Source organism: Aspergillus melleus, assembly GCF_016097325.1.
Source record: "Aspergillus melleus strain CBS 546.65 chromosome Unknown contig4, whole genome shotgun sequence".
In the NCBI taxonomy this organism is placed as follows: Eukaryota; Fungi; Ascomycota; class Eurotiomycetes; order Eurotiales; family Aspergillaceae; genus Aspergillus; species Aspergillus melleus.
Genome location: NW_025763373.1, coordinates 5,059,650 through 5,085,961, shown reverse-complemented (window position 1 = coordinate 5,085,961; position 26,312 = coordinate 5,059,650). Strand labels below are relative to the sequence as shown.

At 48.6% G+C, this 26,312-nt stretch overlaps 9 protein-coding genes across 9 annotated transcripts; 7 read left to right on the top strand and 2 right to left on the bottom strand.

Moving 5' to 3' along the window:
- Positions 1-240: 240 nt before the first annotated feature.
- On the top strand, positions 241-729 carry LDX57_008536 (uncharacterized protein; the record flags this gene model as incomplete). The annotated part of the gene is made up of 1 exon (XM_046090257.1): positions 241-729. One exon carries the CDS (start codon positions 241-243, stop codon positions 727-729), a length of 489 nt encoding a protein of 162 aa, XP_045946230.1.
- A 2,433-nt stretch (positions 730-3,162) lies between these two features.
- On the top strand, positions 3,163-3,861 carry LDX57_008535 (uncharacterized protein; the record flags this gene model as incomplete). The annotated part of the gene is made up of 3 exons (XM_046090256.1): positions 3,163-3,552; positions 3,610-3,733; positions 3,800-3,861. The coding sequence occupies 3 exons, from the start codon at positions 3,163-3,165 to the stop codon at positions 3,859-3,861; spliced, it is 576 nt and encodes a 191-aa protein (XP_045946229.1).
- Positions 3,862-8,542: 4,681 nt separating this feature from the next.
- Positions 8,543-9,832, top strand: LDX57_008534 (SDR family oxidoreductase). Its single transcript, XM_046090255.1, has 2 exons — positions 8,543-9,367; positions 9,442-9,832. Exons 1-2 carry the CDS (start codon positions 8,647-8,649, stop codon positions 9,651-9,653), a joined length of 933 nt encoding a protein of 310 aa, XP_045946228.1. The 5' UTR covers positions 8,543-8,646; the 3' UTR covers positions 9,654-9,832.
- A 2,204-nt stretch (positions 9,833-12,036) lies between these two features.
- Positions 12,037-12,395, top strand: LDX57_008533 (uncharacterized protein; the record flags this gene model as incomplete). Its single annotated transcript, XM_046090254.1, has 2 exons — positions 12,037-12,252; positions 12,297-12,395. 2 exons carry the CDS (start codon positions 12,037-12,039, stop codon positions 12,393-12,395), a joined length of 315 nt encoding a protein of 104 aa, XP_045946227.1.
- A 1,840-nt stretch (positions 12,396-14,235) lies between these two features.
- On the top strand, positions 14,236-15,459 carry LDX57_008532 (FAD-dependent oxidoreductase; the record flags this gene model as incomplete). Its single annotated transcript, XM_046090253.1, has 1 exon — positions 14,236-15,459. The coding sequence occupies one exon, from the start codon at positions 14,236-14,238 to the stop codon at positions 15,457-15,459; it is 1,224 nt and encodes a 407-aa protein (XP_045946226.1).
- A 252-nt stretch (positions 15,460-15,711) lies between these two features.
- Positions 15,712-17,856, bottom strand: LDX57_008531 (uncharacterized protein; the record flags this gene model as incomplete). The annotated part of the gene is made up of 5 exons (XM_046090252.1): positions 15,712-16,128; positions 16,182-16,849; positions 16,906-17,265; positions 17,322-17,593; positions 17,657-17,856. The coding sequence occupies 5 exons, from the start codon at positions 17,854-17,856 to the stop codon at positions 15,712-15,714; spliced, it is 1,917 nt and encodes a 638-aa protein (XP_045946225.1).
- A 988-nt stretch (positions 17,857-18,844) lies between these two features.
- LDX57_008530 (sugar porter family MFS transporter) lies at positions 18,845-20,601 on the top strand (the record flags this gene model as incomplete). The annotated part of the gene is made up of 6 exons (XM_046090251.1): positions 18,845-19,040; positions 19,102-19,603; positions 19,654-19,775; positions 19,827-19,862; positions 19,918-20,460; positions 20,519-20,601. 6 exons carry the CDS (start codon positions 18,845-18,847, stop codon positions 20,599-20,601), a joined length of 1,482 nt encoding a protein of 493 aa, XP_045946224.1.
- Positions 20,602-21,127: 526 nt separating this feature from the next.
- LDX57_008529 (class I SAM-dependent methyltransferase) lies at positions 21,128-22,574 on the top strand (the record flags this gene model as incomplete). The annotated part of the gene is made up of 9 exons (XM_046090250.1): positions 21,128-21,187; positions 21,258-21,307; positions 21,361-21,447; positions 21,498-21,539; positions 21,595-21,661; positions 21,707-21,747; positions 21,808-22,351; positions 22,403-22,485; positions 22,532-22,574. The coding sequence occupies 9 exons, from the start codon at positions 21,128-21,130 to the stop codon at positions 22,572-22,574; spliced, it is 1,017 nt and encodes a 338-aa protein (XP_045946223.1).
- Positions 22,575-22,691: 117 nt separating this feature from the next.
- LDX57_008528 (uncharacterized protein) lies at positions 22,692-23,565 on the bottom strand (the record flags this gene model as incomplete). Its single annotated transcript, XM_046090249.1, has 2 exons — positions 22,692-23,299; positions 23,346-23,565. The coding sequence occupies 2 exons, from the start codon at positions 23,563-23,565 to the stop codon at positions 22,692-22,694; spliced, it is 828 nt and encodes a 275-aa protein (XP_045946222.1).
- Between the last annotated feature and the right edge of the window lie 2,747 nt (positions 23,566-26,312).

Genomic DNA, 26,312 nt, shown 5'->3' with positions numbered 1-26,312 from the left:
ATATTGGATATGATTATGAATCAGTTGATTCTAGATCCAAATGCAAGGGCGATTTAGATCCGGTTTGATTGTTTCATTCTCAGCACCGGCGGTATCACGAATGTCATCTTTTTTGTCATCGTGACGCTGTGATACGCGACGGAGTTGATTATGGTGAAGTTCGGTTTCTTTGATTCTTTAACGCGGTTTTGGGCATTTTTGCCGTCTTTCGAATCCTACGATCTGATTCATGTCTGGAAGATGCTGGGCTTCTTCTACCGGGCCGAAAAGAAAGATCGCGTGTCTCGAAAGCGCAAGTCTCAGAGGAATAAGATGATTCAATTGATCTTTGTCCGAACATCATTCACCGGTCGGTGGGCGGGAGTTGCAGGCATTATGGTTTCGTTCACGGGCGAAAAAGGCGGGCTACCATCAAAGGACATTGTCGCCGAAGCTATCGGAACGCAAGATACAATTGGTATGATTGATGATTCGGCCGCCGTCGCGCTGGTTGCAAAGAACAATTACGATAAGGATTGCGAGAGCGATGGGAACAGCGATTCGTTCATGATTGGCATTTTGACTATCAACGAGATTCGGCAGACCCGGCAAATTGAGAAGCAAATAATGATATTTATGTCCGGGATGTTGAAGATCCATCGGTTTCGAGACCGCCTGGTTATAATCAAGGAACAGCGTATTCAATTGTTGCAGGCCTTGACGGTCGATATGGACAAGTATATGATATGAAAACGCGAATCGGCGGCGTCCATCACAACGAATGGACTGTCCGATACAGACCTGATAGCGACATTGATACAGTTAGTTCTGGCGCAGAAGGCGGCGGTTGACGCGAACGATGTTGTTGGCGCGACGAAAAGTCAAGGATCCAACAAGTTAGATGATTTGCTCGCGGCAACCGTCGAGTCGAGCCTAGTGAAGGTGGTACGGGAGTTAACGTGCCGCGCGTCTGCCGTAGTTTCTAGTTATATGGAAGGCTGCGTCGAGCTGAGACTCAATCTGAAAAATCCGTCGATCCCAAGCGCTCAAGGAATCGAGCCCGTGCAGTTGAAATCGTGGCAGATGGTGACGATCGCTTGAATGTGACAACAGAAAGCGTGTGTCATTTACAGCGGCATCTTTGCTGACGGATGCGGGTTAGAAAAAACGTTTACCGTTCTAGAACACATTTATTTGTCTGCTGTCTTTTTGCTCGTGGGCCAAATCTGGAAATCCATCTTGGTGGTCTGTCTTTCGGGGGTATTAATCATGTGAGCGAAGAAGATTGTATGGCGGTTGGAAAATGCCTTGATCTTGATTATTTTTTACGGTCAATCGAAAATGACGGTTGATATAGGTCTGAAGAGACTCGTCGTGGATACGATCGACACCCTGCGGGGCCGGCTAGAGAGCTTTTTTAAAAATCAGAATCAGACGGCGCGCATCGTGGTGTTGTTTTTCTACATCATTTAGGCGATCAGGATCACAGTGCCGATTTCTCGTGCGGGTGACGGGGCTGACAATGTGGACAGCAGTGAGAAAAACGATCTCGAGAATGCTGCGCGCAAGCTGGGTCAAGACAAGACAAAGAAAGAGAAAAATGAATTGTTTGAAAAAAACGAATATAAATGGGAATCTTTCGACGATGTGAACGACGATGTGATGGATCAAGCGTTAATTAAGATCCAAACCCGCCGTGATGCGATACGTTATCTGGGATCATTACAAACGGATTTAGAAGAGGCTCTCGGCATCATGAAAAAAGACAAGTGGGGTCGACATCAACCAGCCAAGACCTTTCGCACGATGTTCGAGAAGGTGTTTGCCCGAGTCATAGCAGACGAGACATATAACATCAAAACGATTCGGACGCGCAATCATTAGACGGTGGTCTTGCTGCAAACGAGCGATTTTTGGGGGCTGACAGTCATTCTCATATAGAATCGGTCGATCGATCTCTGCGGCTATCTTGTCCAGCTCTACAAGGACGCTTCCGACGCGGAAGACGACATGAGGAGGCTGGATTAGAAAATTGTTGAGGCGGAGTTTCTGACGTGTGTTGAACAAAAAAAGGAAAACGTGATTGAAGAAATCGATCCGTTTTATCACTTGCTTGCGTCTCGTTGTCTGGCAGTCCTCACCGAGCGCGGAGACATGATTGCATGATAGAAATTGATTGTTCTGTCGGTTATTCTCAAAATGATTTGTTTGGTGAAAGATATTAAGGATAGAATGGACATTTCGCTCTTGAGCAAAAATGCCGTCAAATGAATGCATATTGATAAAGAAATCTTATTGCTGGCAATCAACACAATCGAATTAACGCACACGGTCGAAAATTGGATGTTTCATCGACAGACATGCATGCGCATCATCATGTTGGCGAAGATGAAACTGAGAAAAGAAGGTTCAAAGTCATTAAAAGATGTCACTATGATGAGATTATAGACGACCGACCAATCTGCACTCACGGCGGACATACGACATCGATTGACACATATAATCTTTTACTCGCGTTTGGAGATACTTTATCGCCAATTGAATCGAAAGAAGATCAAAACAAAAGTGATTGTCGAAAAAACTCTCACTTCAGATTAAGACTTCGATTATTTTTTTTAGAATATCCGCACGAATACAATCTGCCTCGTTCCCAGCACACGCATAGCGATGACTTATTATTTGACGCAGCAATGCGCGAAATTCCGATATCTTTACTAGATATTTCAAAGAAAAGGCCTGTTCGATCGATCCAGTCTCAGAGGCAGTCGTCCGCCGCATTTTCTCGTTTTTATCCAATGATTCACCATCCGCTGGATGATGCTGATGTTTTTGCACGCTCTCAACGTGGAATTTGTAACTATTGTCGCTAAAATGACGAACGAGAAGCGAGCACAGACAGTTAACGCGTTTAATTTCTAGGACAGTAACGTGTCCGTGTTGGTGACAAGCTTTCACACGGGAGCCGTCGGCATTAATCTTCACGATAAATGTTGCCGTGTCGTGTTTCTCGAGCAACCGAATAACGTGAACAACAATTTACAGATCATAGATCGTTTGCATTGTCTCGGCCAGCTTTTCGCTTAAAAAATGTGAATTCTGATTTACGAGGAGACATTTGATAACTACATGAAAAACATAAACATTATCAAGACTTTGTCACAAGTGGCCGCCGATCTAAACCCGATGCTTCGAACGGCCGGATTCGGTTCAAAAACAGTAGAAGATCAGGACAAGGATAATGACTCTCAGACTGTCGCGGTCGAGGACGACGACGATCACGACCACGACGACGATGACGACCACCACCACCACCACCACCACCAGACTGCCAGGGCCGAGGAGAAAGAGCGCGTGCGGGAGATCGCGGTAGCCAAGCTCTGCGCTATGCTCGGCCGCCGCCAGCGTCAATTAACCCATACATCGCTCGACGATTGGGTCGAGACCATGCAGCAGCCAGGCCTCCAACAAGGCAAAGCGAAGGCAGCAACCGTTCAGACCGCTCTCTCATTCGAGCCCGAAAAGCGCAAAAACCCGCCCAGGTCGGACACGCGCGAACCTAAACGCCTAAAAGTGGTAAGGACCTTTTCGCCCCTGGGCGAAAATCGCGAGAACTAATCGATTGAAAAGCAGCGGGAAGAAGCGGTCGCGAAGTCGGAAGAATCTCAGTTGCAGGAACTGAAAATTAAAAAACTTAAGTTAAGCCAATCGAAACCGCCGACGGCCGAATCGGCAATTAAGCCGGAAACCCCCGTGAGTAAGTTTTCGCTCGTGGACTAAATGTGCAGGAACATGCAACGAATTAATCGATCGACCGGTTCAGATCTTTCAGATGATGACAGGGAAGAACGCCAGTTGCGCTCCCGCGAAAGAAACCGTGATTAGATCATGGACCTGGCCGATTGTATTATATCGATCGACTACTTTGACAAAAAGAAAATCTCGTCGATATGCGGATTCGATAAATAAGAAGAGATTGCATTGAAAAAAGAATATCAATCACGTCTAACCTCTATGTCTATGATTGTTATTCGTAGGTGAGACTGAGAAATCAAAAAAAAAAAAAAAAAAAAAAAAAAAAAAAAAACAAACAAACAAACAAACAAACAAAAAAAAACCTCCGTCGAGCCAATCCAGGGGGGTGGTTTTTGTTTATGACGACGCGAGATCGGATTGGATTTTATGTTTTTCTGAAGTTAGAAATGAAGGATTTGGCGCGGAATGGCTACACTTCTCTTGGAGGTGATATTACTTTTTTTATCTGGACTGTTAGATGTAGATACTTCAATGCGATTTGAATTGAATTTCATATAAGGTGTAAGGTAGTACCAATGGAGTCCGTACGGGAAAATAAAGGAGAAAAAGGGAAGATGATAGCAGATTGACCTAGAAATAGTCAATTATATATTTTTTCCTTGACCGACGGGACTTGTTATTCTTTTTCATTTAGCGGATATTATTGTCTCGATACTAAGATATATTAGATTAATATCTATCTCTCTATGTCTCTGAGCGCTATTGCACGAGGGATGATGAAGATAATATCGTGGGTGGGAGAATGGTTGGTTGTTGTGGTGATGGTGGTGGTGGTGGTGGTGGTGGTGGTGGTGATAAGAATAACTATGGTGGGGAGTTAGTTATAGATAAAAAATAGTAGTAGATAGGGTATAATAGCGGGCGGGAAGAGAGATCTAGATAGACTCGTAATATTCCCGGGCAAGATTGGATAACCCAAGAGTGATCCCGGGCGGGAACCATAATAATGCCGGGCAGGATCAGTTCGATCGCATAGTAATACCGCGCAGGGTCAGTCGGATCGCATAGTAATACCGCGCAGGGTCAGTCGGATCGCATAGTAATGCCGCGCAGGGTCAGTCGGAGGAAGCCGGGGCAGAATCGGGACGGTACGGGGGATGCAGAGACACATACAAATGCCGCGCAGGGTCATGCTTATGTCAGAAAGTGCGCAACGGGATCCGTATGGGCAACCGTAGTCGGCGGGCCGGGCGCCGCGGGGGGGCGACGAATGGTGTATCTAGGGCCCACCCCCCAAACTCCATGTTTGTGTGACTGTGAAAATCGTTGCTGCCCACAAAAAACAAACTATTGAGCCCTAATATAATGGAATACTCTCAAGCCCTAATGTGACGTGAACTCTCAAGCCCTAATGTCATGTGAACCTTGATCTCGAATATAATATCAAATTTCAATTTCTAATATAATCTAAAATCTCTATTTTTAATCTGAATCTCTTGCTATATATGACCGGAAATTGTATCTCTCTAATTGATTTTTAAAGAATCCTGTCTCATCTTTTATAATTTCTAATCCTTTCTTATTTACAATAATATATCTAATATTCAATTCTCTACTTTTCTTCTTTTCTGTCCTAATTGATTCCATTTATATTTCTAAAACTATTTAATACTGAATCCTTCCAACAAATCTTCTAATCTGATAATTCTATAGGTCCTGTTCTAGAAAGATACTGCGGTGGCGTTCATGGATATTATTATTATGTCGGAGGCTGAGGAGTTTGTTTTCCCGGCTAGGCTGGCCGGAGGTAAGATGGCAGAGTAAAAGTAGGCGCTGAAGGAAGAGTTCTATTTGTTAAAGATATTCATGCACAGGGAGATGTTTTCACTTTATCTGGTCTCGGATCTGGTGCATGTGAAGGAACTGGGATCGAAGTTGATTAGTATAAATGATTTGTCGGAGGAATCACTGTTTTCCGGGAGCAAGCAATGTTTGATTATATGGATTCTGGAAGAAATTAAATTCTGTTTGGCTTTTAGTTATATTATCGCGGAGCTGGTTCAGATAAAGAAAAAGAATTGTGATTTTTTAGGATTGGTTTTCTTTTTTTTTTTCTTTTTTCAGCAGAAGAAAGGCGTCTAGAGTCTGCCCGGTCAGCTGGATCTGAAATTGAACAAAATTGCGGAAGGCGTCCATGTCCAGTTCTAGTTTTTGATAGTAGAGGATCTGTTGGTTATCACTTTAGTAGATCTGGTCTAAATTGATGATCATGTTTTGCATCTTCTTGCCAAAGACGCGCAGTCGTGTGATCCAGACGAAGAGAAAGCAGATATTATAGAGTATAAATCGTTCGCGCATCTTATTTAGAGCCTTAGATACGTGAAAAATCTTTTTCTGGATGGCTATCTGTATTGTTTATTGAATTACTAGTAGCTGGACAATTTTAATCAAGATAGAGAAAAAGCTGATGTAAAAGCAAACATTTTGAAAGATTTGCTTTTCTGTATTTATCTTTAAAACAGTTAGGAATCTCATTAAAATGTTGTCAAAGAAATCTTCAGTAAGCTGATGATCCAGGAGGGCGATAGAGAACTAAAGATATGTTTGATTCAATCCAATCTGTATCTTGTTTTTTTTATCTTCTTTCTTTTTATTTTTCTTTTTTTTCAATTTTTTTTTCTTTCTCTTTTTCTAATCTCTGCAGAACCTGGACGCGGCTCATTATGTGATTGAGTTATGCGGATTGGAATTGGATTAAACAATGGATCAGACGAATAGGCTGACCGAATATAATGAATCGATACATGAAGCAAATCAGCCGCTGTCAGATCCGGATATAACGCTGGTAGATGATGTTCTGAAGATCCATTAGTAATGAGCAATCTTAGACGCGGATGCGGGTAAGAATGTTATTAATCTGCATTAGATCAAATTTATTGATCTTTTTTTTTCGGATGCATTGACAGGCCTGGCGGATCAGACAAGATATACTATTTGCAAGATAATCTAACAGCGGTTTAATAATAGAGTCTGGAAAAGCATTCAGCTAAACAATTGCAGAAAAACTCTGTTTTTAGATATAACGCGTTCATTGGGTTAGATCTAACCAAGAATAAATCTTGATGATGCTTTAACGGATAAAAATAATGTTATATATATTTTGTATTATTGTTTGACGGGCCTGGATGTCAGATATCATCTGGATGTAGGTGAATTTTGTCTCGCGGAATAGAGGAATCTGATGAGACTCTGCGGGTAAAATAATAGTAAAAAAGTTGTTGCCTGTTTGAAAAAGAAAGAAGTGTTGACAGTTGACCGGCAGAGAAGAAGTAAGAAGATCTCGAGTTGTATAATGCTTTTTTTTCAGAAGTTGTCATTGAAAATCATGCGTTTTATTTTGATGTTTAAAAAATGTCTTTCGTGATTGGATCACGTAGAGGCAATGAGGGCAGCGATAGCCCTGATGAACAGAGAGTCTTGGAATCGACATACTGTCGAGAGATGGAATAGGACAGAGCTTGCCGGAGACAGGGTCTCAGAATGGTCGCTTGAACATTTGGGCATCAGTATTCTGACAGAGGACCCTGATAACAGTGGAGGGATGTTTGAAATGACGGGAAGCCAGATGAACTGGGATATAGACTGGCAACACGGCAAATCCACAGGGGGTGCAAATCCACAGTCGATAGACATCATAATAGATGAAGAGATTCATGGAAGGTAGATCGGTGAATAAATTGGTTTGTAGAGAGGCTGGCCAGTTGATGGGTAGAAATAGAGGGAGAGAGGAGGGCGTACAGGAGGGGAGAAGGTAATTGTTGTTGATGGATTTGCTTCATCGCGTCTCTACGCGTTAAACACATGCGTGTAGGGGGGTTTCAAGTTTCAAGATATGATCTGTTTCTTTTAGTTTGGGCGGGCGAGGGAGTGATGGAGGCACGCATCCTGGGAGACGGGACGATGCACAGAGGACGAATCAGGAGGGGGGAAAGGGAAGTGCAGGTCGGGTGCGGGACGGCCTACGTGGTACAGGCTTCGGCATCGCTGTTCCAGAGGCCTCCGGTGACACAGATGGACGAATTGTATATTGTATGCTATACCAAGGTACCGGGTGGACTCGAGGATATTTCATCTATCTTACGTATCAGAAGCAGCGGTCATTAGTAGTGCTGCTGTTTGGGGGGCAGAATAGCCCAATGCATGTTCGTATTTGGGGGCCAGATAGATGTGCTATATTTTTGCGTTCTACAGATTTGACTATATCGATCTTTATATACGTCTGTACAGTACCTACTTTTGTGCCCGCCTCAGTTTAAGCACGCTGTTGAGCATGACAATGCAGATCAAACCGAACCACACGTGTGAGTGCAGTGAGATTTCGATGCGCTGCTCGTTCACATGAGTAGCACCTGATAGCGGGCTATCATCGGATTGCAGTGGGGGCGCTGCTTAGTCGCTCTTACCGACAGCGTCAGCGTTGGTGGGCGTGGAAGCAATGACACTAGCAAGGCCGTCTCAAACTAGCTGCTGGCCAACATTGTCGCGCCAAGCCAATCCTAGCTAATGCCTATTAATCTCGTATCTTTTGAAGGATTCCTTTGTTCTAAATCCGACCTAGGCCGACATTCTTGGATTGAGTGGATATTGTAATTGTGGATATGTCTAAGGCTACAACCTAATCCTTGTTAGCTCTACTCCAATGTCAGTGCAGCCTAGCTATCAGGGTCTGCCTCGATCTTGCCGACAATTTACATTAATATTCGCATCTCCTTCCTGGGCCAGACGCGGCCTCTTTACCTGGCAATTCTATTCTTCATCCCCTGATTCCTAGTTTTTGAGCTGTTCTGCCTGCTTATCCAACATATCCAGTACTAAAACGGTTACAGAGGCGGAACTATCCAGCAGTGTGACACGATGGTGACAACACCACCCTCTTATACCAAAGTCACTCACTCCGCCACCTATCCCGGCATCAATCCAACTCAGCCCGGCCTCTCTACAGGAGGCAAGGTTGTGTTGATTACCGGAGCGTCTGGCGGCATCGGCCAGGCCACTGCCTTATCCTTTTCTGCCTCGGGACCCCGAGCCCTCATCCTCCTGGGTCGTCGTGCCGAAGCCCTGACGGAAACCGTCAAGATCATCGGCACGAACCATGCAGAGGTGACAGTTCAGGCCCATCAAGCCGACCTTGGCGATGCTTCTAGTGTCCGCAATGCCATGGACAAGGCGGCTGCGGATTTTGGCAGCATCGACATTCTCGTGCACTGTGCAGGCGTACTGGCTCCGGTTGTTCCCCTTCTGGAGGCGGATCCAGCCACCTTCCTGGACGGCTACAAGACCACGGTCGTCGGTACGCTGGTGGCGGCGCAGGCTGTGGTCCTCGCAAACAAGGCCGTTGCCAACGAAGACAAGCCGATCACCTTCATCAATCTGACCACAGCCGGCATTCTGTTCCCCCCGTTCCCCGGTATGGGTGCCTACGTGAGCAGCAAAATGGCTGCCGTGAAGCTTCTCCAGGCATTTGCCGCCGAAAATCCGCAAGTGCGCCTTCACAATGTACATCCGGGACTCCTCGAAACGGCCATGGCAGCCAAGCTGGCGGAGTCAATCCAATTGCCATATGCATATGACGACAGTACGTCCGAAATGATCATATGGTCTTTTTATCCATTTGCTAACGATTGTTTCTCTTTTCCCATTCTTCCGCAGTCTCTCTTCCTGCAGACTTCCTTGTCTGGGTTGCCTCCCCCGAGGCAGCATTTCTCAAAAACAAGATCGTTTTCGCTTCCTGGGATGTTGACGAACTCAAGGCTCGCGAGAAGGAGATTGTCGGTGGCCCGCCGGGAACTGGTGAGCTCGGGCTCGGCCACCAAGGATTTCCACGATTCTTGGCTGGCCAGCCTTTGCCTAACACGCAGTAGATAGTCGTGACTTGTTCGCAGAATGGGGAACTCGCAGGAAGGGTCCAATTAATCGGTTACTAAGCTTAGACACTCAGTTATTATGAAAAGTAGCCATTATACATCCTCACCTGAAAGTATTGTCCCCGAGCCCCTATGTATGATAGCATTTCAACTCAACAGCCCGAGCGTCTTGCGACTCCGTGAGCTACAAATTGCGGTAGATTTAGTAGATTCAATGATTCGGTACTACAGATTCACTAAGCGGCTAGACTGGACTTTTCAGGCCGCGCGCCACCTAGTCCCGTCGGCGAAACTACGAGGCAGGCGCGAGTCTCTGCCATTTCGGGAAAAAGAACTGCAGGGCTTTATGGAGACACGTTGGACAGGAAAGTCAAGGCTATACAACTCATTTGACATTGTCAGCCTCGGCTGTTTACAGTTACGGTAGGTATTGTCATGGCTTGTTAACTCCACGGGGTCAAATCTCTTGAAGCGCCTCCTCAATCGCAACTTATGAGGCACTACTTCTTACTTTCAACTCGAATGAAGTATCGAACAGAATAATCCATCAAGCAGGATGTCGACGCAGGGACCGGCACATAGGAGCGAGACCGAGAATTTGGCTACTGATCTTGGTGAACAAGATACCAAGCATCACGCCTTGACGGACTCCATTTTCCTAACTAGGAGCTTATTCAACTTTGTTCTATTTTCCACGCCTTCACTGGCTGGGATTGAGATTATATACCGTTCATCAAAGCAGAACAATGGATTAGGACGGAGTCTATCGTCATACAATTTTGCATGGCAATTTGGCCCGGTTGTCGGTACTGGAAAGCCCCAAGAGCCCTTGGAAGCGTGGCTAATCTCGTGAGAAGTATTTACAATAGTATCCGTATTATGTAACCACCTTGCAGATCATATTAGAGAGGTAACGGTTTGTCATTAAAAGAAAGTTTCTCATGCAGTGACCGCAGTTGCAACTCTCGGCAGATTTCTTATCGCCATGACAATAGGCCCGTCGTTCCGGCTGCTCGAGGTGCAGCGTGTTAAGCTTGACAGAAAGCCAATAACTCTAGTAGCTCGCTCCGATTTCTCGCGAGCCGTATACAATAGTAAAGATGTCGATGCAAATCCAGCGTTGACTACAGACGGACACGGTCTTGATCGACCCTGCCCTCCTGGCACGACTAGTGAGCATGCATTCCAACCTTTCAGTGCTGCTGTCAAAAGCCGAGGTTTGAACCTCTCTTCACCTTTTTCCATATCTCTGTCTGACTCCGCACTCCAGAAACTGGCGGTATAGTTGCGGGTGCAGTTGGATCTGTTTTCGTCCGGCCTCAAGTGTCAAGTGACGTCTGTCGTCAACTCAGTGTCATACTGCAGCTCTGCCGCTTGTCATGACTACAAACTGAGTCTGGCTTTGAGCACTCCAACCTGTACAGAATATCGAGTCCCACCATTGGAAAGTCCTCCCGTCAGTGCGGAAGAATATTATGTGGAAGTTCTCGCTGCTAGTTGTACAGACACAGTTGATGAGCTGAAAGTTCCTGAATTGATATTTATCGCCGCTCATTGGAATCGCAATAACCCGAAAGTATCGTTCATCGTTTGCAAGCCTAGCTTTTCTATACCCCAAGCACATGTATCATTGCACCAAAGGAACAGCAGCGAGTATCTGTTCATTCCCTTCCGAGTCAGCAATCGCATATCAGAGCAACACATCCCAGGCGTGGCACCAACGGATGTCGCTGCGGACTTTTTGTCAACGCTAAAGCACGCCGAGACCCCACTGTCGAAGCTGCCTGAAGTCAGCAATATGATGGGAAGCCATTTAAACTCCGATAGAAGTGCATTTCACCTGGTTGCTCTCCTAGTCGTTCCTGCGACTATTCTGGCTCGAAGACTAGCAGGAGACAGTATACCCCGACAAGGAGCTACAACCGGAGAGCTAATACCGGACAGAAACCAAAGAGAGCTACGTAATTAGACAAATATGGATTTTCCGTCCACTGTTTGGTTAAAGCCATGTTTGGGTTATTATCCTTTCTCACCACAATTTGATTTCCAGTTACTCCTACACCATCCATTGTTTTCTCGCGCCGCAATCCTATCATCTTTCCGGGCTCAGAATTTGCTGACTTTGTCTTGCTGTTAGATAATACGACGGCAGGCGCCAAAGCGAGGTCAGTAATAATCCGAACATGTAATATGGACTCGTCGCTTTCTATCATAGCGGCGTCATCATGCAGTGCCAAGTAAGTCGTGGCGAGCCTGACCGAACACATCACAACAGCAGCAAACAATTTAATCCCCCCATCTGCCAATGTCACACCGCATTGAGTTTTCGCTCCCTCCTGAATCACGGCGTATCGTCTATCAGTCAACCTTGTGCCACACAATGAGCTTTAGTATTCCTCAGTCAATCCAAACATATGCCGTTGTGTTTGCGCAGCGGGCTCTTGGAAGAATATCAGCCCCGCTTAAGATTATCTCACGAGCTGATGGCACGGAGCGAGTGTTGTACGAAGACAAACCTCGACAATCGGATGAGGTTGGCGTGATTTGCGTCAACGACCCGAATTTCTGGAACAGAATTCTTTCAGACTTTGACCTGGTATGCAAGATCCGCTGTTATCTTCGTCTTCTAACGATCTAAAGGGCTTCGCCGAATCCTACATGCTCCAAGAAATCGACTGCGAGAATTTGGGCAAAATCTTCGATGTAACCGGCCCTCCCTACGCTGAGGCGTGCTACTAATACCGTTATCAGCTATATATTCAGCACCCTCGTACTCTTGGATCTGGCAATTTTCTTTTTGGCTTGATTCCACGTCTCCTCCGGTGGTGGAGGCCCCAGAACAACCTCGCCAATGCACGATCGAACATCTCGTCTCACTATGACACGTCTAACGATCTGTTCTCGGGGTTTCTATCACCAGACATGAATTATTCCTGCGCCCACTGGTCAACGGATCCAACAGAGTCTCTCGAGTCAGCCCAGCGAAGGAAGGTGCAATGTGTCCTGAAGAAAGCCCAAGTATCATCCACCCACCACTTGCTCGATATCGGCTGTGGCTGGGGAGATCTGATAATTGAAGCAGCCCGCCAGGCTGGCTGCCAGGCCACCGGGCTTACGCTATCTGAGGAGCAAAAGACCCTTGCCGACAAACGGATTCAACATGCCGGACTACAGGATCAGGTCCGAGTCTTGCTTTGCGATTATCGCAATGCACCTTGCCCGGAAGGTGGATACGATCGGATTATTTCCGTCGGCATGTTCGAGCATGTCGGATCCGAGTTACTAGACGTATATTTTGAGACGATAACCCGCCTGCTCAAACCGTCGAATGGAGTGGTCGTAATAGATGGAATTACCAAGATTCATCCGGTTTGATGATCGCCGCACCCTCCAGTATGCGACCACTAATGCCCGGGTAGTTCCATGAAATCAGCCCTCAGATTGGCGACTATATCAACCACTACGTCTTCCCCGGTGGCTATCTTCCCACCATCGACATCCTGCTGACATCAATGCATCGGGCAAGCAAAGGTAGTCTAGAAGTATCATCTGTCACCAACACGGGCCCCCATTACGGAAAGACGTTACTTGCCTGGCGTGATAATTTCCTAGCGAACTGGCGGGGGATCCGATCGGACTTCTGTGCGAGGCATCCGGGCGCATCGGAGGTCGAGGTTGAAGTTTATCGGCGAAAGTGGCTGGTATGTAGTATTTCTGTTCTCCTTCCAGCAAGCAGCTTGTTAATGAGTGCAGTATTACTTTCTGTACTGCGAGGCTGGGTTCCGAAGCAGGATCCTAGGCAACTATTTGGTTTGTGCAGTGCGAACACCAGAAGCTGTGGTTTCCTATGATATGCTTGGGTCTGAGTGGGAAGAGTCATGATAGGTTATCTTCCTTGAAGTTAGGCAAGCCTTAATTAACAACAGACCTTTATCCTGCTTCTTGTTTGGTTAGTTGAATATTATCGAAGTTGAAAGGTTATTAGAAGAGCGCTCCTATTCAAAGCCTACGTATGATATCTTCCTCTTCACAATAAACAAGCGGGTTAACTCCAATTGTATAGATGAGGTGGGAACGGGGAACATTTTGCCTTGACCCTGTAATTCTTATGTGTGGAGAATACATATAGACCCCTTTATGACCGCGACATGTCAAAATAGAGCACAACGAGTTGACCCAGTTCCTAATTTGATCGGCTCCGAATCTTTTCAGAATGGTCTCGGATCCAAAATCGCACCAATCGTTCTACGATCTACTGTGTCAGCGGAACTTCGCGGAGCGAACTAACGCCCGAACTAGTGGGTCAATAGGCATGTCCACTCGGTTGTATTTCCTTCGAAATAAAGAAGATCCCCCTAGTGTTGGAACTCCAAAATTCACTGCGACGCTTGGGTGCCCTTTCAACAGTAACCATTGAGTGATCTTGATACACCAAGCCTCTGTAGATCTGCGGGTCTACATAGTTCGGGAATGTGGAGGGCAATTGCCGACATGTCGATTTAAAGTAGGACGTTCTCTCCTTTCGTCTTGTTTTCTGTTTTTCAGGGCTGTCTTTTGATTTTTCTCTTATTGCCAAACCATGTCTTCACAGCAATGGCGCCCTGGGAGGCGCGTTGCCATCGCCGGAGGAGGACCGGGAGCTATATCCACCGGCATTGCCTTTCTCCAACGTGGCTATGATGTGCGTATCTTTGAACGCCAGGATAGCTGCAAGGCCATCGGTGGCGCGGTTCTTTTGTCTACGCCAGTCCTGGCTATCCTTCGCTCCTACGGCATAAACATGGAAAACTTCGGTTCCTACACGGTCACTCATTTCCAGAACAAGTGGGGAATGGAGCGCGTCGAGCTCCCCTTTAATCCAGAAGTAGAGAAACGCATGGGTATTAAGGGCTGGCATTACGGAGTGCTGCGCTCTTCTGCCTTCAAGGCGATGCTCGAGCTCGTCCCCGAGTCCGTCCTCTATCCTCGTCATGAGGTTACGGCGTATACAGAACTTGAAGACGGCGTTGAGATTGAATTCAAAAAAGCCAACAAAATCACGGCAGATATTCTCATCGCGGCAGATGGAATTCGATCCGTGGTATCTCAACAGGCATTCGGAGATCCTGGACTCTTCCACACAGGGATTCGGCTCTGGTTGGCCTGGTGTGATCATATACCTGGAGTCCCAGAAAACCACGCCGTCATATCCCACGACTGGCAATACCAGGCTAGTTTCTTCCCGATGCTTCACGACGGCAAGCCTGGGTTTGAATGGTGGGTGGTAGAGCCTTCGTGGGAAGGTAAACCGCTCCCGGAGGACCCCAAGGTGCATCTCTCCACGATCCTGGAGGATTGGTCCCAGCCTCTGCCTCGTCTTCTCGAAGCTACGAACCTTGAAACGCAAGTCTATCGCTGGGAGATCTACAATCGTCCGTCGATGAAGACATGGTCTTCCGGTCGGATTGTGGGCGTTGGCGATGCGGTTCATCCGGTGTCGCCATATGCAGCATATGGCATGGGCATGGCGATTGAGGATGGTTACTACTTGGCGAAATCACTGGACGGTGTCGATCTACATGACCCACGGGCAGTCGCCGCCGGTTTCGAGCTCTATGAGAAGCAGCGGCTGGACTACGTGAATCACAATATGGAATTTGCGCGATTCATTGCCAGGATATTCCATTCCCTCCCCTGGCCACTGGCCAAGGTTCGTGATCTGATCTTCGATTACACTCCCTTTTTGAGCCACTTCATGCAAAGGGGTTATCTTGAGAAGTCCGAGGAAGAAACACTCGGCCTGAAGGAGCTTTATGTCAACTGAATTCGTTTCAAGGAAGATGAGCCTGGATTCCCGGTCTCTGCCGAGTTCCAACCATCGAACAACCGAAACATGTAGCGATGATAAGATTTCTTTCTAGTATTTGTCTCGTAACAGTCTAAGATTCTGTAGTATCCATTTTCCGTAAATCATTAGGGTTCAATTCCATCTAACAACCCCAATAGCCCAATAGCCCAATGATATCATAGCTCATACTCATTTTCCATGTCCCCTATCACTTCACAGAGCACAAATCTAGCGAACGCACACAATCGTCCGGCCTCCATCCCAGGTGACCCGCTTCCGGACCATCATCTTGAACGTCGTATGGCGGGTATTGATCGGCGACTGGTTATCATACAATAGGTACGCAGACGGCGCGAAGACCAATGCCTCGCCGGTGTGCAGGCTCGAGATCTGGTGCAGACCGTCGCGGTCGTCGGAGGCGGTGCCGTCCGCATTGTCAAAGGTCACGTGGTTCTTGATGGTCTTGAACCATTGCGGGCTAGAGAACCGGTGGATGATGGTGATGGAGCAGAGGTCGATGAGACGAGGCGAGATGGTGGGTTCTTGGGTGGAGATGATGATGCGCACGCCGAGATGGCGCTGCTGCCGGATGATGTTGAGAAAGGTTTCGGTCAGTTCTTTGGCTGCGGGAGTTTCCGTCATATACTAGTTTTCTTAGCACTCATTCATGATTCTGAGCAGATGGGAGCGTGGTATACCTTGTGTGCTTCATCGGCAACAACCATCTTGCCGCGGGAATGGTGCGCGTGAAGGAAGAGGTCGATGGCGATGCGGAACAAGATGCAAGTGGTGCTCTGATCCATGAACGGGCAGGACAGATCCAGGATGGTGACGCCCCCTTCGACGAAGTAGTCCTCAGTCGATTTCCCTTCGAGGTCGAGATACGAGTCCAGCAATCCCAACCTCTGTTCCAAGAAAGGTGTCTGAGTGCGGTCCAGACGCAGCGCAGACAAACGTTTGCGAAAGTCGAGATAATCGAAACTTCCCTTGTTCTCCATGGCCATTTCACGCAGGATCTTGGTCAGCTGGCCCATGTACAGGGGCATCGAGTCGTTCTTTCCCATAGACATCAAGGACAGCATCATGCTGGTGCTCAGGTGGTGTGGCTTCAGGCGGAAGGGCCGAACCTCGACATTGGGAATCTGGGAATACATGCGCTGCAGGTTGTGGAAGTTTGAGGGCGAAACGAGGACCCTGACGGGAATGGGCTTCTGAAACGACATGTACTGAGGGATGATGGAGGACAGGAATGCGGTTTCACTAGGCTGCGAGCTTAGATTGGAGCTGTACTCGTTGTACTGCAACACCAGGGTGGACAGCGGTTTCTTCAGGTTTCCCAGCGCGGGGAACGAGAGGGAGCAGTTTTCTAGTAGGGGCGTTAGCAGTTAACTTGGGTTTGCCGACAAGAGAAAGTCGACTCACCGATCATACAGGACGTGGTATGCGATTTACCGCTTCCCTGGAGTCCACAGATGAACGCGGAGAAAGGAATGTTGGTGTTGAGCATCACGCGAGGGTCTGACACCGGTTGTCGCGTGCGAAGCTGACCCAACAGGGCGAACTGCGAGGGCATTTTCTGTCCGGCGCGCTCCATGGACGGCGAGACGAGCACCGCCTCCTGTGGATCCTGGGACGAGCTGCTCGCTGAATGCTCATCTTGGCCGCCTAGAGTCAGGAATTGCATTTGGCTCTCGAGAGTCGGCATGAAAGAGAAGCCGGGGGAGAAGCCGGTCGGTTTAGTGGAGCCATTCTGATGGCCATCCAGATACTCGTTTTGGAAGTCTGTAGTTACTGAATCAGCCGTGGTTATTCGCTGAAGGTCAAGGAGTGCGACGCACCTTGGAGCACCGCGTTGATTGGTTTCTTCGGCTCCGATTCGATGACGGGCTCGAATTTCGCCGTGGAAGCGGGCTTTGGTTGCGAAGTGGATTTCCAGGTGGGGTGCCATCTGGGTTTGGGCGGCGGCGATGCCTCTGTAGACAACGCCGCCGACGAGGCCCCAGTATCCCGGCCGCTTTGGGGGGCCTTCGGGGTTTCCTTCGGGGGTAACGCGGCGCCGGCGGGCGATGGTTTTGCGGGTCCTTTCCGTGTCTCCAGCGAGATCGTATAACTACGCGCTGGTTACTCCGTGATTCTGCTCTGCCAGGGTCAATGAGTATCGGAAAGAACTTACTTGTCCACCACAGTGTGAATGTAGTCCGCTCGGTCGGGATACAGCGCAAGGTACTTGTTCAGAATGGCGTCCTTGTCAACCCGCTGTGATTTCTCGAACATCACTCGCATGTCCTTGCGCAGATCCTTTTTAAAATTGGCGGCCTGGCCAGCACCGGAATCCTGGGGTTTCCCGGGCGCGTGGCTTTTCTTTTTCGACATGACGAGGTGGACATCCGCTTGTTGAATCTTTTGTTGTGCAGGCGCAGGACAGGAGACGACGGGCTGCCGCTTTGGGATATCCTGGGGCAGATTCGTGGCAGTCACGTGGTACGCTGAGTCATCTCTGAGATTTCGCCTCAAGAGAGAGGGGTAAAGTGAATCCAACAAGATCAATACATGTTGCACTTGGCCTGGAAGTGATGACTATGTATGAACTGCAAGGTATTGCTACCGCTCAGTAGAATCAGGTTGACTAACTGTGGCCCCAAAGCACGCCTAGTCTTGCTTTGTACTGTCTGTCCTATGGTTCCCGTGATCCCGGCACGGTTAACAAACTAAATATCCGCGAGGTTCCATCTTCCTAATATTCTTATTCGATCACTAACCAAGCTCATGATGTCGCTCCTAGAATAAAGGCAATCAAGGGGAATAGAATCATCATGCCATGGGTAGGAATCAATCCGCCTTTCTAAACAGCTGCTGCTTCCATCGTGGTGAATAATTGACGAGTTGTTATCTACTCAGTAGTTACTGCGAAGGGTTACAAAGAGGTACTCAATCACCTCCTCAGAGACGAGATGGCGACGCAAAAACCAGCGATGAATTGGTCATCCAGCCTACTGAAGCTTGCCGCAAGCCATGCAATTCCTCTGGCCCGGAATCCACGAGTCAAGATGCGCCGTCCGTGTTGGCACGCGCCATGGGACGGGAAGAAGCGTGCATCAGACCGCGTCAATCACGAATGAATGCAACAGCCCGACCAACTTAGCAGATGCACGGCTCGCCTTGACTGCCAGACGCTTCCCCGGACACTTGCTGGAGGTGGTCCTATCAGCGATGGCGTTATTTTAGGCGGGATATGGTCATTCAGAGCGACCGGGGTCATGCTCCGGTCGATATTTATATGCCCCCGCAGCAGGTGATTACATTGTAGGCTCAGTATAAGAAGCGATAGTCGCGACCTCTGCTCGTCCGCTCAGCAGGCACCATGGGGAAAACGCTGGGCCTGGTCAGGGCCGTTTACATGGTCTCGATCTGCTGCGTGGGCTCATTCTTGTTCGCCTACGACACCGGAATCATTGGGGGAATCCTCACGTTAGAGTCTTTCCAGAACTCCTTTAGATATGGCGAGGCGCAAAAGTCGACCATCAACTCCAACTCGAACAGCTTACTTCAGGCGGGAGGTATTGTACATACCCTTCTGAACTTGGTTCAACGTCGTGAGAAAGCAGACTAACCAGGCAGCCTTTTTCTCCTGCTTTTTTGTATGGCCCTTTACCGAGCGTTATGGCCGTCGCTGGTCCATCGCGCTTGCGTCCCTGATCTTCTGCATCGGCGCCATAATCCAAGTCATCCCCACGCACTCAATCGCTGCCTTCTACGTTGCGCGCGTCATCAGCGGCATAGGAGTTGGCATGGCGACCGTGATGGTGCCCATGTTCAGCGCCGAGATGGCACCAAAGGAAATCAGAGGCCAGCTGGGCAGTATGTTCCAATTCTTCTTCACTCTGGGTGTCATGACCTCGTATTGGATCGACTACGCCGTCGAGAAACACGTGCCGTCCAGCGACCGACAGTGGCAGATCCCGGTGGGACTGCAGTTGGTTCCGGGCGGGATTTTGGGCATCGGAATGCTCTTTCTCAAGGAGAGCGTGCGATGGCTGGCGAAGAAGGGTCGGCACGAGGAGGCGATGCAGTCGCTCGTATGGATCCGGGGAGGAGAGGAGACGGACGAGGTTCGCGCGGAGTAAGTCATCTCTAGCTCAGTAGGACGGACAGAGCGACTAAACCTGCCAGAATGGCGGAGATTCTGGACGGCATTAGAGCCGAAGAGCAGGCGACCGAAGGCGTGTCGTGGAAGGAACTGCGCCAGCCTGCGAACCGATATCGCATGCTTATCACTGTCACCCTTCAGATTGGTAGGATACCATGTCTATTTATTGGTGGGAAATCATGCTCACGATTCCCAGGTGTCCAATTGACGGGAAACACATCCCTTGCGTATTGTGCGTATTGTTCCTCTCGCATTCAAAACCTGACGAGGACTGACGTGGTCGCCAGATGCACCGCAAATCTTCAAGGCCGTCGGTGCCGGACAAGACAGTCTCTTGATTAGCGGTTTCTTCGGAGTCGTGAAGGTAGTGGCGTGCTTCATCTTCGTCGTCTTCCTCGTCGAACGAGTCGGTCGGAAATGGTCCCTCATCTTTGGGGCCTTTCTCATGGGCGCGCTCATGCTCATCGTGGCCATTCTATCCAAAACATTTCCGCCAGACCCGAATGCCACTAGTATCGCCAGTCCGAGTGTCGCTGCGATCGCCATGGTCTACCTCGAAGCCATGACGTATAACATGTCGTGGGGACCCGTGCCGTGGCTCTACATGAGCGAGATCTTCCCCAGTCGGATCCGTGAGATGGGCATTGCGGTGGGAACGGCGACTCAGTGGTTGTTCAACTTCGTGTTCTCGCAGGCAACGCCGCATGCCGTGGACAACATGGGATGGCGGACATTCCTGATGTTTTGTATCTTCAATTGGGCGCTCGTGGTGTATGCGTGGCTGTTCATCAAGGAGACCACGGGCAAATCGCTCGAAGAGATGGAGGAAGGTAAGATCGCTTTTCTAGACACATTCTGGGTATGAGGTATGAGGTTAACGGTGCGCAGTGTTTCATTCCAGGGCGGTCCTTTTCCGCAAGGATGCCGGTCCTCACGAGGAGACTATCGAGTCGGTGCACGGGAAGGGTTAGAGGTTGGGGGAAGAAGATGGCTTCACCAGAAATGAGCAAGGGCGTAATACAGCTCGCGAAGTACGGAGTAATCCGATCCAACGTTGGGTTAATTGCATTAGTGTCCTTGGCCGGACGCGAACTACGGGATGGGGTAAGTCGGTGGCGTTGGCCGAGTCGGTGTTCTTCCACCTCGTAATCGTTTGCATTGCAAAGAAAAAGAAGAAAAATAACAAGTCAACGTGTGAAGGAAAGAACCATTGTTTGTAAGTTGAGTATAAATGGCCTGTCTAGTGGTAGAAAGTGAATGTTTCTGGCGAAATCCCTATCATGCCTCATCTGACGCCCAGCCTTCTCCACCAGAATCCCTGCATGGCGACAGTAACGGTCAGTAGCGTGTGGCCACGACTGCACACATTGTAGCCTATCACGTCACGTAGCATGAATCCTGACAGACTAACCGAGGGAGGGGTTTTCCTTCGTCCCTGATGCGCTTCTCTTGACCGTTTGTGATCCGAAGCATTCCTCTTTAACATCTCACATCACCATGTCCGCAAACCCAGACCCTCAGCAGACCGCGTATGAAGATTCAAGTCAGCTTCCAGTGGTATGTCTTTCTCAGCTAGCGGATGTAATATGAAACGATCCCGTGTCTCGCACTGACCCCTTTTATGCAGGATGTTGATCCCAATGTGGAGGAAGATTACAATGCAGACGATTCGCAGTCGTACGTCATCAAACAACGTTGAATCAAGCAAACCATTCTAAGAATTTTCGCAGCGACTTGACTTCCCTTCGAAGTAGCATCACCGACTACTATTTTGAGAACGGGCGCCGTTATCATGCATTCCATGCAGGAGCTTACTGGTATGATAGGCACCGGACTTGCGGGCTAGAGCCTGATACTGACCTTCCAGGGGCCCGAACGACCAACAAGCGATCGATCATATGGAGATAGCGTATGTCTTGCCTCGTGCAATTTGCAGGCTATTGAGACTAAGTGCATATATACAGGCATTACGTTTACAATGTCATTCTGCGAGGCCAGCTGTATTTAGCACCGATCCCGCAGAACCTGGAGGTGAGATCTTCGCTGCACCCACATTGAAGCCAAGCTAAGTAGAAGGCCGTCTTGGATGTTGGTACAGGAACCGGTAATTGGGCCATGTATGTGCCACTGAAATGCGATGAACAAAGCGAAAGAAGTGTTGAATAACCTTCATCCAGTGAGTTCGCCGACATGCACCCATCCGCTAGGGTCATTGGTACCGATCTCTCCCCGATCCAACCCTCGTTCGTCCCACCCAATCTCCAATTTGAAGTCGACGACTGTTGCGACCCGTGGCTGTTCCGAAAGGACTACTTCGACTACGTACATATTCGTGGGCTGTACGGCTGCGTGGCGGACTGGGGTGCCTTCTACAAAGAAGCGTACAACCATATCAAACCAGGCGGGTATATCGAACAACTCGAGCAATCCGTGGTACCAAAGTCCGACGACGGCACGACCGATGGCACCATCTTCGAGGAGTGGGGGAAGGTGTCGCTATCAGCCGGTGATGCATTTGGAAAAACGTTGCGCATCGTTGACGAATCTCGCGACGGGCTGATCGCCGCTGGTTTCGTGGACGTCGTTGAGAAGCGATTCAAGGTTCCGTTCGGGCCTTGGGCTAAAGACCCCCATCTGAAGTTGCTGGGAAAGTTGAATCGCATGCACACCCAGGAGGGGATTGAGGGATATACGATGATGCTGTTCACCAAATATTTGGGTGTATGTTTTCTAAATTTGACGCCGTATATTAAACCAGACTAACGGAATCAGTGGACTCGCGAGGAAGTTGAGGCATTCCTTACCCGCATGCGTAAAGGACTGCATGATCCCAGTATCCATCCTTATCAGGAGGTGTAAGTATAGACCCAATCTACTGATAGCATCAGCTAACATAAGCAGTACCGTGGTATATGGAAGGAAGCCGGAGACTCAATCGAATTGAACGCGCTGAGGCGACGGATCGCATTGTACTAAAATGTATATTGTTCCTAACAGGTTGTGACGGAAACCAAAGGAGCCCATGAAGTCGGCATGCTTATAGGGAGACTTGCGCGAGAAATCAAGGCTGAACCTCTTCTCCTTTCCAGTCCCAGCATTTTCCCCGTCCCTCGTTTGTCTCGGGCTTAATACCGCAGATCACGTCCAATAGTCTGGCCGCCGAGTCATCCGGCGTAATCATCTCTCTTCCATCCTGGTAGTCCTTCGTAAAGTCCGTCTGTACCGTCCCAGGATGCATTGCTACAGCCAGTGCTCGCTCCTTGCTTCGTGTTCTTAAGAATAAGTCGAATGTCTTGGCCAGCTGAAAGACGGCTGCTTTGCTGGCACGGTAGGAATACCACCCGCCAAAGCCGTTGTCAGAGATGGAGCCCACGCGCGCAGCCATCATAGCGTAGATAGCGTGCGTAGGTAACTTGAAGTTCGCTTCATGAGTTGTTGATTCAAGAAACGGCGCAGCAGATTTGGTCGGCAAGAGCCCGGAGAGGTGCTTCATGAGCAACATCGGGCCGAGGGAGTTGACCCTGAAGCTCTCCAGCGCAGCAGCGGCATCGATCTGGGACGGCGATTTTTCCACGTTCAGAATACCAGGAACAGTGATCGCTAGACGTAAAGGTGTATCTGGGTATGTGTCTCGAATCGTGGACGCCAAGCTCTCAATCGTAGATTCATCTGCTATCATAAGCTTCTTGACGCGAACCAGGGGGGCTGAGCGTACTTGTAACATCTACCTGCAACACATGTAATCGTTTCCCCAGATCGCCAGATCCAGGCCGATCCAGCCGATCGAGTAATTTGCCTTTCACTTCATCGCAATCCTTCCGCGCCGTGGCAACAACCGGCAAATCCGTATGCGCCAACAACTGACGCGCAAACGCGAACCCCAAACCCTTGGACGCGGGCGTCACGATCGCAAACCCAGCCTTTGCTCCCGACATAATCTATACGGAGCTATCTAGTTTCAAATTGGGATTGGATAAACACGAAGGGAGAACGACTTGAGAGAACGCCTTCCACCAAAAGGGCTGGAGAAACAGTAATTCCCATGACGTCATTGATTCAAATGATCAAGATCGATCGATCGCATCTCGATCATCGCCGATTCCCCACAAATAAACACCCATGCAGGCCTGGCGAGCCGTTAGAAACCCCGCGCTTTAGGATTAGGCCCACTCCGTTGTAGGACAGAGTAACCCCGGGGGCGACCTCGTGGACTGGTGCCAGTCCAACTCCACATGGCATCATGGCTCTGCCCTCGATCAGATCATCGAGATGGTCGAGATCAATTTCGGATTGCCACTGGCTAGATGCTCAGCCCGGCACTGCCATTCGCCTTGATATCGTCAATCGACCCACTCATACGAGGTACGCGTAGGATCGAGATCGAGATGATCGTGGCAAATCGAAGCGATCGTACCAGAAGGAGAAACCAAATTGATCAACTTTCTTCTTATTCTTCATCAACCATGAAAATTTTTCTCCTAAAAATCTCAATAATAAAGGTTGTTTTCGGTGCGAAATAGCCGTGGTTAAGTTCTGGTGTTCCTACGATCAGCCGCGCTTGGGTGTTTGGAACTAAGTCCTACAGAGGCCATGATTGTGTAGCACTTCAGATTCTGTTAATGTACTGTGGAAGCCTTGGTATAAGAACCCGGCTCTTTGATCGAGGTGTATCTGGTTGGAGTCTGTTGGTTAGGCTTGTTGTGGGATCAGAGAAAGTTAGGAGTTGCATGTAAGTAAGCTCTGTGTCAAAAGGTCTTCTTGCTTCTACTAAGATTCGGGTTCAGATGTAGTGTAATCTTTTAGGTTTCTGTACCTTTATCCTAACTATCTAAGCTAAATAAACAACTTTGGTCCGGCGGTTCCAAACCTGCCTATTTACAGCGCTAGGTCAATCAAGGCAACAGCAACTGACCTCGTGAGGTTATTATATCTATGTAAGGCGGCCCACGACGGCCCGCAGGTATGCTCTCTCGGCCCTGGGTCGATCTCATGTCGAACCCATAGTTTATAAACTCCAAGCAAGATCGATCGTGGATTCTATCTGCCAGTCGTCCTGTGAACTCCTTCATCCGCCACTTCCAACCGCAATGAAGTGAATTTCACTTGCTTTCATGGCAGACCACTATGTGTTCTCGACAACCTCAATGTCCGCGACATCAGAAAGCCATGGAGAGACTATCCTCGTGACATGAACAATCCTCGAGCGGTATCCGAGTTCTTGAGGTCACCCACAACCAACGAACACGAGGTCCTTCGATAGTCCACTGGATTGCGTGGTTTGGATCATATCTGGTGTGGCAGTCTTTGTTCAAAAGGCTGGGAGACAGAAGACAAGATCGAAACCCTATCTGCTACCTTCTTATAGTTGCATTTCTATGATAATTGGGACTCCAAAGCATGGCCTTTTATCACGCGAGTGAGGCACCCCTTCATGTTGACACGCTAATCACAATGCGCAATTTCGCTAAAACTGAGCGAGGAAACGCACCTTCGCCGAACATGCAACTCCATTCAGCTGAGTTGCCTATTTCAAGGGCTTAGACGAGGCACCCAAGGAAAAGAAGTCATGTACGTTGAAACGATTATGCCATTAGTTAGACGCTTTCTACCATTTCTTCTGGGCCACAATCGACGATTGCCTTGCAGCACTATTAAAACTAGGAGACGGTGCAACCCAATAATCGTGGATTTTTTACGGCGTCTAATGTTGCCTCTAAACATTCACTATACTTAGCTCGGCAGAGGACGTGGCTGGGAAAACAGAGGCGTCCGGTCATCTGAATTCATGTGGACCTTGACCTGTGTGTGTCGGACAGTATTGTTTGTTTGCTTCGTCGGTTGAACATGCGGTTTCTGCACGGCGAGACATCACACCCTACAAACACATCCACCAATATAAACGCCTCAAAATGCGTCTTGGCATGGCTTATCATGGAGTAACGCAACATAGAACTCACTACTGCAGCAAGCCTTGAAATGTGTCAAAGTAATAAAAGCCCCTACTCCTTGCCTCGAATGCCGACCATCGGCTGTCCTGAATAATTCGCTTCCCAGATGGGTAGCAGATATCATCAATGACAACGTTGTCAATTATCGGTGGGCCGTAAAATACCGCCGAGCAAAGGAGCCAGGACCAGTGAGTGAGTATGGTCGTTACGCCAACAGTCTGAGTTTCAATGTTGCCGATGCGGCATTTGTTGCTCAAATCTGCTGTGAGCGCCGCAAATTCCCGAAACCTGTCTGGCAATACGGTGAGTGAATATCCTGGAATGATCGGAGTGGTGTTGCCCTTGATCCTCTAGAGGTCTTGGAAGTATACGGACCTAAACTTCTGACTGTGAACTAACTCATCTGAGGAACTGTAATCCAATGCAATGTTGGAATCACCAGTGTGAGGACACGCAATGGGCGCACCATCGTCGTCACACGGCGACCACGTTCAGTGAGAGCAACAATAATCTTGTTTGGCGAATAGCGGTTCAGCAGACTCAGAAGATGATAGCTCACTGGGAGAAAGAATATAGAACCCCGTCAAACAAAGGCAAGATGACCATACCAACTGCAAGCTCGGATATCCTAAAGCTCACTCCCAAAGTGATCTGTGGTGCAGGGTTTGGCGTCTCGTTGCCCTTTCAACCAGAATCTCGCCAAACAGCTACGGATGATATCTCCTGTTCAAGGA